Genomic DNA, 12021 nt, shown 5'->3' with positions numbered 1-12021 from the left:
TTTCCCTCACCGATCGTCACTGATTAATAGTCGCCCTCGATCAATAATCACCCTAAATTTAAAGTCTTACGAAATAGCAGACGAACAACAATTATCAATTTTTTGATGGATTGTCGTTAAATCAGCCAATAACATCTTATGAAAGTAATTGGAGCTGTCTATCAAACAACTGGCTCCAACTCCACCTGAATTTTATTTACAGCTCCAGGCCTCCAGCTCTTTTTGGAAATGTAAAGCTCCGGCTGTTACTAGGTCTTACGTAATCTATCATGTTTAATAGACCCGCTACCAAACTCACAAATTGAGCAATCGCGACGTGTAAATTATCGCCAAGGGTTTGGAAGGATCTTGCATGTTCAAGACTTCGCAACAGCATCAATGCTATAAGCTCAATGCTTGCCTTTCGAAAATTACCGGTCAATAGTTGTCCTACTTCACCACACCATCAACCTCACACTTGTATGAAATCGCTTGATTGTTATTTATTAGAGTAAGCAACATCCACCGAGAAGATACATATTCAAAATACCCAGACATTGAACCACACTAAAAACACGATCGTCAGTAGTTTACTCAGATACTGTTGCGTTAACAATATCAGCCTCCTCTTTCAAATCAGGTTCAACAGACGAAGAGCTCATTTCTTCGTCCTTCAATTTTGTTTCAATAACAGGCAGATCTTCACTTATGCGTTGAAATAGCAACACCACTTCACAGTGTGCTGTGTGTGGAAACAAATCAACAGGTTGGGCGAGTATTGGCTTGAATGGCAATCCATTTAACCGCTTCGAAGCTGGTCGACATAAGCTGGAAAAAAAGAAAACTTAAAATCTACTTTTGGATTTTTTGCGGAAAAAAAGTGGATAAAATGTTTTGTTTAAAGCAGGGGTTCTTAACCTGGGGTTCGCAAACCCCAGGGGTTCACAAGGATATTTGGATGAAAGTTAAGTTCTCATGTGTTGCTACGGTATTGTTTAACATCCTATACTAAAGAAAAATATGTGTTGATTGAAAATGATTTTCAACGCTGTTAAACATAAAAAGCAAACTTCGATCACGGCTTAATGTAGAGCATGATTTACGCTAGTGCCTCTCTAATATCACTTTTAGAATTGAGAAACTTATTTGCAACAAACAGACACAACCTTCGCACTTAAGTTCAGGATAAAGTGCTTGAAGGAAATATTCTATTGCTAAGTAAATATCCTTTGCAATGCCATTAAAAGTTGTTAGTTACTAACTGTTAAGTCAATTCTTACCACTTAATAATGAAGTGATAAAGCTTGGGTAGAGAGTCTAATAATGAAGTCTTAATTTAAACAAAGGACCATTAATTTGGAATCAGCTTATAGGTGGTTCAGGTTGATTGTTTTACGACTCAAAATTCTTCACTTCCTCGTCAAGCAAAACCAGTAATACTCACTCTATGAAGTTATTCTTGGCTTGGCCCACACTACATGACACATACACCAACTTCTTTATGAGCGAACAATTTCGAATAGCTTTTATAACCTGAAATTATATTTGATATTAGTATTACCCAAATTTCAGAAAAATGCATAAAAGTTAAACTTTCCTATTACTAAAAGGACTAGGTGACTCTCAAACTATTTGCTACTATTCAAAACAAAATGCTAAGTTAGACAATTAATATTACAACAATTTTTCAACACCCTACAAGGCGTACGCCAAGATCAATGAATATCTATAACGCTACAATTAAAATGGATGCAGGTGCAAATAACATTTTATAATATGTACTGTTGTAGACAACACTGCGAAGTAATCAGTTTATGAAAAGTGATACCTTTTGGTGGAGACCACACCTCGGGGGGTCAACAACGGCCACTATGTTGTTTGTAGTATGCGACAAGTGACGAATCAAGTTCGGCAATTCTTCTTCCGCTTTATTGCACCGAAACTCGACATTGGTTAGATCTATCAAAATTAAGAGTTCATATCAATTCTTCACAGAATTCCTCATCCTGTCTCAGGTAATCAATGAATATTGGTTGGTGGTTAGAGCGTTCGGTCCGAGATCAGAACGTTCCTGGTTGGACGCCCACCAAAAGCATCGGACACCCAATGACGTGTTTGACGATTGGCACGAAGAGCAATTTCGTTGCTGCCTCGTCGACTCGGATTCTTTAACCAACAAGCCTCAACTTAACAAGTTAGAAAATTACTAATTTCCACAGGATGATAGAGAATATTTTTGCACGATTGACTTCTCTGAATGCCATTCGCGGCCAATTACAAAACTGTTAATGTATTATGGCTGACCTCCAAAATCAGGAACAATGCTATTTTTAAAGTTTTGGATACAATTTTAGCACGTTTATTTTATTCATAATAGTCTACTGCTGTAGTTTGACCGATAGCAAAAACAAAAACATAAACCAACCGTTAATTTGAGCGTTGATTTTTGCATCTTCAATGGCTTCTTCGCAGATATCAATTCCAATGACGCGTTTAACAGAGCCAGCTAAACATAAGCCGATGGTTCCCGTTCCACAACAAACGTCAAGCAACACAACGTCTTTGCAGTCGGTCGCGTCAGAAAACTCAGTGCCATCTACAACCGTTTTCAAAACCATGTCTTTAACGCAGCTGTACAGGATCTCAGCCGCTTGCGAATTGCACTAGAAAAAGGCGAAAGTTATCTCTGCTTGTTTTTATTACGTAAGAAAACAACAGTTAGGTTGATCGATGATTTCAGCAAAAACACTATACATTCAGTTTCAAATTCACTCGCTGAAGTGCGCTCGAAACCAGTGTTCATAATGTTGTAACTTCAACAATGTTAATGTTAAAGTTGATTAACATTATTAAGATGTACCTTTAAAGTCAAATCTGCAAGTGTAAAAGACACTTCATAAAACTTGAAAAATCATATCTCGTCTTAGAGTTAGACTGTACAAAAGAACATTAAAATGAGAATTGTGATCTTCAAATCGTTACTAATACCAAACATGGCCAGCTCATTACCAAAAATCAAACAATTTTCTTCACATTGTTTAATGTTTATGGTAAGCTATTATGGCATTATGGCTATGACGATTAAAAATATATTGAACAGATCAGTCGTAGTTTGGATAATCCAACTGCTCTGATCAATGTTATATAACGAGATGGAAACGAACAGGGGCTTCAAAGTATACACAACGAACATGCACATTGCACAAGGCAACCGATTGTTTGATTGTCTCTCACCTGAAAGAACGCATCGGGAGATATTCTTATTTTGAGATCAAAAAGTTGCTCGTAAATAACCCCCTCCCCGTGCATGATTACAGCTGGCGTGGCTTCAACGTTCGATAAAATGTCTTTTGATACAATTCGGAATAACAAAGTGTCCAAGATGATGCCGTTAGATACGAAGTGATTGTTAATGGCTTCCTTTTCTCGAACGAGTTCTTCTTCTGTCAATTCCTGTAATAAAACACACGGGAAGCGCAGTTAATATATATGATGAAAAATATCAACATAAAAGAACTGCCAGTCAAAACATTCCTTCGGTTTGGTATCCTATACACTTTACTTGGAAATATTTGCCGAACCCAGCCTTCATGGACATGTATGGCTGAATTTTTGGACTATTTACTTAATCAATCGGAAAAATTGGTATACGAGAAGTGTATGAGAGATAATGAGACTAACGAAGAAAATATACAGCATAGACCAGTGTTTCTTAACCTTTTTAGCGCTCGTACCCTTTGAGCTTTCATAAAATTTTCTCGTACCCCCTATCTATAATGGCCGATGGAAGTAAATACAATTGTAATAATAGGAATTAAACTCAGTGTATTTATAACTTACGTGTTGAATGTATGCATTAAAAACAGTCTTGTAAGTTCAACAATATTTATCAGTTAATCGACGAATGGCTATTTTGTTGCTGCTTTTCGTCAATGATCATGTTGAAACGAGGTTCTTTCTTTGAGATAGACACACACACACGCATATCGTCTCTTGGATCCAAACGATTGCCCGACTTAGTTTTGATGTTTACAAGAGTTAAGAACCAAGTTTCACATGGGTAGGTTGTCGCAAAAGCCACAATGATTTCTAAAGCTTTTTTGCTAACTGGGGAAATGTGTTGAATTGCGCACACCAGAAGGCATCCAACTGCATTGGATCAAACTCCATTTTGCTTTTACTACTAGCTTTCATTTCAATACGGTACGATAGTCTTTCATTTGGTCATTATCATCCATAAAATGTAGGCTAAAAATAAATGGGTTTTGCATCCATCACTGAGAAGTAGAAACCTCTCCAGTATATAGACATATACAAAAGTTGCTTGTTACGCATTCTTCACACATATGCCTAAATAGCGTATAATTTCACACTGCATGTCGTACCCCTTGCTTTGGTGCTTTGTACCCCCAAGGGGTACACGTACCCCTGGTTAAGAACCCCTGGCATAGACACTATAGACAGGTACAAAAATTACGTTGAAAAATAAAAGCGCTAAAAGAATCAACAAACACAACTGAACTAAAGACGTTGCTGAACAGGTTGTGTTTACTTGTTTTAGCCCCCTTGATGAAGTCAGTCGTGCTGACTGACGAAACGTAGGTAATAAAAGCTAGGTATCATCTTTAACATCAGGAGGTAACCTATAGTTACCAGAAGAACGCAAGTTACTTTAATAAACTAAAGACTGTTACACAATAAATGCAGCAAATGTTAAAAAGTAAATTCCAAGTGAACCATTTGCAGCAGATCATTGTTAACCTAAACTAATCTACATTGCCTATACTTGTACGGTAATAATAATAAATCGAACTTTAATCTCACACTGATCGTAGATGATATTAAATGGATGATCTCAAATCTTCGATGGGTGATCTTAAATTTTACCTTGTATTTATTTTATCAATATTTAAACAATTATTTTCTTATCTACCTGGTTACACATTGCAATCGTCGCCATTGCGTTGTTGTTTCTTGTCATCCGAACAGTCATTTGCCTCCAATGTCCTTGATGGGTCTGCTTGTCGTAGACGACCAGCTTAGATTGGCGAACGTAGTCAGCGAAACAAGACGCGATTTTCTTCATGCCGTCGGAAACGTGTACCAAGCAGGTGGGGGGAGCTACTGAGCACATTTGTTCTCTGAACAGAAAAATCGCCAATTGAGAACGTGGTGAAGTCAAAAATTAAGAATACTCAGACCAGATTGCAAAAATTTTACAATCTGTTTTATTATGGATACTCTCATCATTGCACATGTCTAGGAAAGTGTGTTCCAAAAACTAGTGACAAACTACTATTACCACAGCGAGCCCGCAGCATTAAGCTATCACAGGTCGCTTGTATCTATATCTCTGTAATAAAAACAATGCGTTGAGCACAGACACAAAATTAGAAAACAAAAGCTGTAATTACCTGTACTTTCCTAATCTGAATCCAACCTCGGTGTCTCCGTTGACGTTCTTCCCCACAGTAAAGCCACATTTATTTCGATATCCTGATATAATTGGTGATGGCAACACTGGCTTTGTTGGACAGCAAAGTCCAGACTCTTTCTTTTGCTGCATGAGCCAAACAAATACCTGAAATTTATCACTAGATGCATAAATTATGATAAATATACAACACAAGTACAAACTTGGGATTACGTAATTTCTCAGTTACCATTGTCGCTATGTTACAGTGCTAGAACTGACGTTCATGAGTGACAAAACAAAACGGTTTAAACTATGCATCACTTGTATGGCAAGTTCTTTATGGTAAGAATCACTACGTTTCTGATTTTGATATTTTTCTCATCTATCTATATGATTTAACGTCTTTTTCCCAGTATTGCGAGGTTGGACGCCAACGCATGTCCACTTTGTCTGATGGCGTTGTCTGATGTCGGCCACGCGACTTTTTCCATACATTGCACGTGTCCATACAAACGCAGTTTTCTCCATCTCAAACCTTATAAAAATTTTAACTTAAAAAAACTCGCACCTGGAAAAGGATGACAATTCCCTTAATCAGTCGCTAAAAATTGCATGCTTTTCAAAAATCACCTCTTTGTCTAAATGATCAATGGCAGAGATTCGTTTACGTAACTCTGATAAGCTTTCGCACATGATTTTATACTTTTCTTCCACCTGTTCATCGTAAGTTTTCTTCCACCACGGTATCACAGAGTTTTTCAGGACCTCTGTAATAGATTCTTATCTTAATGTTGCACTATCTACATTCTATTTTATAAGATACATCAAATCTGCACTACCTACCGTATTTATCCGTGTATAAGTCGCATTCGTGTATAAGTCGCACCCCAAAATTTGGCCATATATTGGTACAAAATTTTTTTAGCAAATTTTATTGAAAAACAACAATCAAAATTTTAAAAGCCTTCAAACTCGTTTTCATCTTCACTGATGCCAAATAGTTTGTCCCATTGTTCTTGGGGCTCGCAATGCGATGCTCGCAAATGCAATCCTCGCACGCAAAATACAAATGCTTAATAGCAGCGCTAACGCGCGATCTGTAGCATTCGTTTGTCAGAAGTTCAGAACCTTGTGTATAAGTCGCACCCTCGTGTATAAGTCGCACCCTCGTGTATAAGTCGCACCCCAACTTTTTTGGGCAAGATTTGGTGCAAAATTTTGCAACTTATACACGGATCATCATCATCATCATCATAATCCATCGTCGGTTTGTTCCCCACTAGTGGGGGTGGCCGATTGTTTCCGCGCAGCAATTGTTTTTATCCCTCTTCTCCATTTCACCCTGTCCCTTACATCTTCCTCCTTCAGTCCGACTTTTTTAAATTCCTCCTTCACTTGTTGTTTCCACGTTCTTCTTGGACGACCGCGTTTCCTCTTCCCATCCACCTTTAGATCTAGTGCCTTTCTAAGAAAACTTCCTTCCTCCCTCCTTATCACATGTCCATACCATCTTACTCCATTTGCCCTTGCCATTTGGTCTATGGTCTCTCTCATCTCTAGCATATCCAACAATTCTTCAGTCCTTTTTTCCCTTCTCGTTTTCACCCCACACATTGCTCTCACCATTGACCTTTCCGTTCTTCTCAGGATTGCCAGGACACGGATAAATACGGTAAATAATTCAACGAGAACAAAAACAATTTTAGCAATGGACAATGCCTAATCACATGTATGCTGTTTTAAGTGATATCACATCAACTACATAGCCGAGTGGTGAGAACCCTGGCTCGACACTGAAAAGGGCGCCGGTTCGACAACACTCAAGAGCAGGGATCACCAAACATTTTTCTCTGAGGGCCGGATTGCTGCGAGATCAACAGCTGCGGGCCGGACGCAAATTGCAAAAAGATATACAACTATTTAGAATCTCCATTGACTTGAATTGAGCACAATAAATAACAAAGTCAGCGGTAGAATAGCAAAGTAGTGATGAAAATCGAAAGGTTGCTGGAAAAGTTATCCTCTGCTGTGATACACTACAAAAAACATTACATCTTTCCAAATTTGGCCTAGGCTGTCCCCATTTGTGGTGGCCTAATGGTAAACAGCAACGTCAGTCTTTTACAAAAAGTTTGGTAACTTTTTTCCTTAACAGTTGTAGTGCAGCTGTTAATTCCGCAACACGTGGCGGGCCGGATGAAATCAGTTTGCGAGCAGGTTTCGGCCCGCGGGCCGTAGTTTGGTGACCCCTGCTCAAGAGCATGTGGCTATGTCTTTGACATTTAAAGACATGCCTGAAGGTGAACACGAAGATTGACTTCCTCGTCTTTCCGTCCACCTAATCTAAATCTTCAACCATCAGGCGAAAGTCTGGATACAACACACACGATAAGATATACAGATGAAATCAGTTAATTGCATATAGCTTAAAGCTAACCATACTCAGACAATGCAGGCATATACTACTATGAAATGGCCCAATGCGGGGAAAAAAGATTCAATGATTTCTTAAATCCAGTGACAGCTTCTGTTTATTTAGAAAATTCATGTGGTTAGTTGCAAAAGCGAGTTGGTTGAGTTATGTTCAACTGTGATTCAAGGCTTTAAAAATTTCACCCAGAAGTAAATTACCTTCACTAGTTAAATTGTCGTTTTCACACAGTTTGCGTTTAACATCTGAATATTCATCTGGAGTGGTGTGTCTCCTTTTAACTGCCATCGCATCTGCTTTTGGTTTGGCATTCTTGACGGAAATCTTTTTACCTTTGTATTCAAACCTGTATAACAGGTCTTTATAATACACACACAATTATATCAAATTAAGCAACTAATTACTAAATAGACTTTGTTTGTAATCTAAGTATATACATCATACCACACATGCATGTAATTTGGGAGTGTGGCACATCTGCTAATTTTCATGATTCTTTAGCATTTTCTTTAGATTACTTTTCTTTAAAAACATAAATTTAACCAAAGCTGTACAAGAGCTGCAAAAATTGATGAACAATAAATAAATCACTCACGAAGATAACTTTTGCAAGGCTTCTTGCTTGTCTTCTTCATTCTTAAAAGTAACATACGCTTTTTGTATGTGTCTCACAACATTGATCTTGTGTGGTTTCAACTTCAGTTTTCTGGACAACAACTTTTTGCACTCTCCTGATGACAAAAATAACCTACGGTATAAATTGTATGAATTGTAAACTCAGAAATATTGGAAGCAATGCCATTTAACTTTACTACTATTCAATAAAAATTGAAGTGGTAAAACAAACATAAAAACTATAGCCATATCATGCGTGTCGTACAGTTGTACACACACAAATATCCATAGCTTCCAAGACTATGTTTATTGATTATACTGTATAATCATTTCATGAGGCGATTGTGTGATTGATTACAGGACACATTCAAACACACAAATTTGAATGCAGAAAAATCTTGCTCCAACAGTGATCAGACTTATATATTGTATTTTTTGTCTACATAAACGTTGTGGTATAAATCTTTAACACTTAAACTGTTTAACTATTTATAATATTCAGCTGGCTGGCTGAGTGTGTAAACATGTTGCGTGTGATTCAAAAGGACATCAGCTCAACACCACTGTAGGGCATGTGGCTTGGCAAGAAATATAATAGCATGCAAAAGTAACAGGAGCAGCTAACTTCATGAGTATATGCCCCTTTGCTGCTTCCTATTATGTTATATCTGTGTCGCACTGTTCTATATCAGGCCTCGAAACTCGAACATGTCAGCATCGGACATGTCCACATGCTGTGATATTCGCGGGAAGTGCCATCTAGATCGGTCATATTTGTCAGCCGAGAAATAACACAGGAACTAGCGATACAAATCGTCATTGCATGGCACGAACAATTGTTGCAAGAATATAATTTCCCGCGCATCTACAAAATGTGAATACTGTATCCCTTAGCTTCCATTCATGCACGAAAACTTACAATTTATACGTTGCTTTAACGATTGATGACATTGAATAAGCGTAACAATTAAGCAAATTTTTCACCAAGAATAGATGGGCGTAACTATACTTTTACACTAATCACGTGCAACTTAGCTCAAGTCTTACGTCACAATGTCTGGCTTTAATCTCCGAGTAATATTGATAAGGCAAGGTTGGTTACAAAATTTGTTAAGTTTTGGTATTACAGTAAGAAAGAAAAGGCCCAGGGTAAATTTACTTTCACTCACATGACACGCAAAAATAAACCTAAAGAAAAAAGCCTAGTAAAACTTTGCAGTTTGCACAGCAGAAAATAGTAGCGTTAGTGTAGAAGTCTTCCGACTCGTGCCCAGAGCATTGTGACGCAAGAAGCCACACGACCTCGTTCGGTGGAAGTTAATCAGTCGTGCGGCGTATCAAGCAGCTACACGGCGTTTTGACTCTTCAAGCGCACGTCGTTGGTCTGATGAAAGTCTTTCAGAGTGACTTCGCTGAAATTTTAAAAAGCCTTCTAAACTGTCGCTATAGTTCTCAAATGGTGAAGAATTATCAAAATAAAGTGATTAAGCATGACGATCGACGCTAAAATTGGTGTGTCCGCCGTGAGACTTAATTTGTCCGCCGAGATAGCTGCTCAGATCGGACACGTTTGTCCGCCGTCAACAAAAAGGAATTTCGAGGCCTGTGTATATACTGTCACAATCACAAAATAAAATATGATATTACAGTAGAATTCGCCTATAACGGCTTCGTTTATAACATCAATTCGCCTATTACATCACATTTCGCTCAGTCCCGGCAGAATTCCTATCTTTTACGTACATTGTAGTTCGGCTACAACAGCATCGCCTATAACGTCAATTCGCATGTAACAGCACCCTTTATTGGTCCCCAAACGTCTTTTGTTTATTTATAACGTCATTTTAAGCCATCACCTTCACCACGAAAGGTCAGTCTTTTAATCCAGTTAGCGCTGCTGCGTGCAAAATGTTTTCCCTTTATTTTGCTACGTCATTCGCAGCAGGGAATTAACTTTTTTCCCGAGTGAAAAACTATTACATGTAAAAAGCAGCTCTACAGCTGACCTTTAAACAACTCAAAGCAACAGTTGTACTTGTACGTGCAGTAGTGTATAAACTAATTAACTGAATTAACTTTTTTTTCCCGCGTGAAAAACTATCACGTGTAAAAAGCAGCTCTACAATTGCGTCAAAACCGAAACAGCTCAAGATCAATGCCTTTTTTTGCTAATAAACAATGAACTTCTCTACTACTGTAGCTTATGTAACGAGCTGTATTGCGCAAATTTCCTGTACCTTTCGCTGTAGATTATTTTTTTTTAAACAATTTCTTTGTTTACCGTATTTTCTGCGTGCCTTTTGTCAGTTTGGTGGTACAAAGTAACCCTGACTGGATTATACACCTCTTTGTTTAATCAAAAGACAGTTGTGGAATAGTTTGCGGTAGTTCGTCTATAACGTCAATTCGGCTATAACGTCAGTTTTTGCAAATCCCCTAGAGGTGCCGTTATAGGCGAATTCTACTGTACCAACATTATTAAAATATGAAAGTAAGTAATGTTCTGACAGGTGTCAATCTCACAACTACAGCTAAAAAACGATTTTTAACTGGCTGAGTATCTTCTGTTAGGCTGACAACAAAAACTACAACATTATCAAAACAATGAAGGTGCAAATAAGTTAAAATGTTATGATACTGTTAATACTGTTATGGTAATTGAGAGATATGTCAAACAATTAAAAGCAACATTTGCACTTGACTAAATTTACATCACAATTCACAATGCATCCAGATCTGCAAAAAGATATTTATGGACATCAAGAATTTTCAACTTACCATAGCCAAAAATGTGCGGTAAATTTGCCATTTCTATTTTGAAGACTTCGGATGTAAATCGATCAGTTTTTGTGTACGCATATTCATCATCTTTAACATTAACTGGCATTTGATTTGTGACATGATCTATCACTTCAGTTTTATTTTCCTTTTTTTCTTTTAAATTGTTTTCAGAGTTAATCATTTCTTGACAATTAAGGTTTGCATGTTCTTCAGTTGCAGTGGCAATAGTTTGATCCAGTGGAATAGAATCATGAGTAGATGATTGTTTTTCAATAGTTTGGACGATGACATCAGCACTAGTGCAGTTGTCTGATAAAGCTTTGGTATGTTCAATGACAGAATCTAACTTCATAGGTTCATCATTGGTTTTCTTAATGATATCCATTGGAGGTAAAAAATTAATTTCAAAATTATATGTAGGCCTAACAATTATTATCACTGACCTAATTTCAAGAAAACTTTAATGCCAAGTCTATGTACGTTTACTTGCTTCCAAATAGCTAGTCAACTACAAAAATGCTATTCTATCAACAATACAACACAAATGATTCCAACACAATACAAGCTTGCGTGTTTTTCATTCCATGCAATATGATCTGGTACTTCCACAAAAAAATAGGTAAAGATTATGCAAAGAGTAAAAGAAAATCAGAAAAATGATACATTCAAGCAACTTTCTAAGGAAATTGTAAATAAGATACCTTAGGCAAATTGCTGGTAAAATGTATGCATGGCCTACGGTAAAAACAAACAATTAAAAAATTTTCAGTGTTCCATAACAAAACAAATTGACACGGTA

At 37.4% G+C, this 12021-nt stretch overlaps 1 protein-coding gene across 1 annotated transcript; it reads right to left on the bottom strand.

Annotated features, from left to right (window-relative positions):
- Positions 1–469: 469 nt before the first annotated feature.
- Positions 470–11684, bottom strand: LOC145780910 (tRNA (uracil-5-)-methyltransferase homolog A-like). The gene is made up of 11 exons (XM_082592569.1): positions 11220–11684; positions 8422–8557; positions 8027–8172; positions 6026–6162; positions 5394–5560; positions 4913–5120; positions 3214–3432; positions 2405–2642; positions 1808–1938; positions 1424–1512; positions 470–807 (listed from the first exon to the last, which is right to left on the bottom strand). The coding sequence occupies exons 1-11, from the start codon at positions 11605–11607 to the stop codon at positions 570–572; spliced, it is 2097 nt and encodes a 698-aa protein (XP_082448695.1). The 5' UTR covers positions 11608–11684; the 3' UTR covers positions 470–569.
- Between the last annotated feature and the right edge of the window lie 337 nt (positions 11685–12021).

The sequence above is a fragment of the Aplidium turbinatum genome, chromosome 12 (genome assembly GCF_918807975.1).
Source record: "Aplidium turbinatum chromosome 12, kaAplTurb1.1, whole genome shotgun sequence".
NCBI classification, from domain to species: Eukaryota; Metazoa; Chordata; class Ascidiacea; order Aplousobranchia; family Polyclinidae; genus Aplidium; species Aplidium turbinatum.
The sequence above is the reverse complement of the archived record's forward strand: the minus strand, read 5'-3'. Positions and strand labels throughout refer to the sequence as shown.

What these genes read in the sequence shown, in the direction of transcription:
- LOC145780910 (XM_082592569.1), bottom strand. Translation starts at nt 11,607, where the DNA reads ATGGATATCATTAAGAAAACCAATGATGAACCTATGAAGTTAGATTCT. An exon ending in TTGATCATTTAGACAAAGAG is followed by an intron (nt 5,561 to 6,025) that starts GTGATTTTTGAA and finishes GATAAATTTCAG; the next exon opens with GTATTTGTTTGGCTCATGCA. An exon ending in GCCAAGAATAACTTCATAGA is followed by an intron (nt 808 to 1,423) that starts GTGAGTATTACT and finishes CTTTTTTTCCAG; the next exon opens with CTTATGTCGACCAGCTTCGA.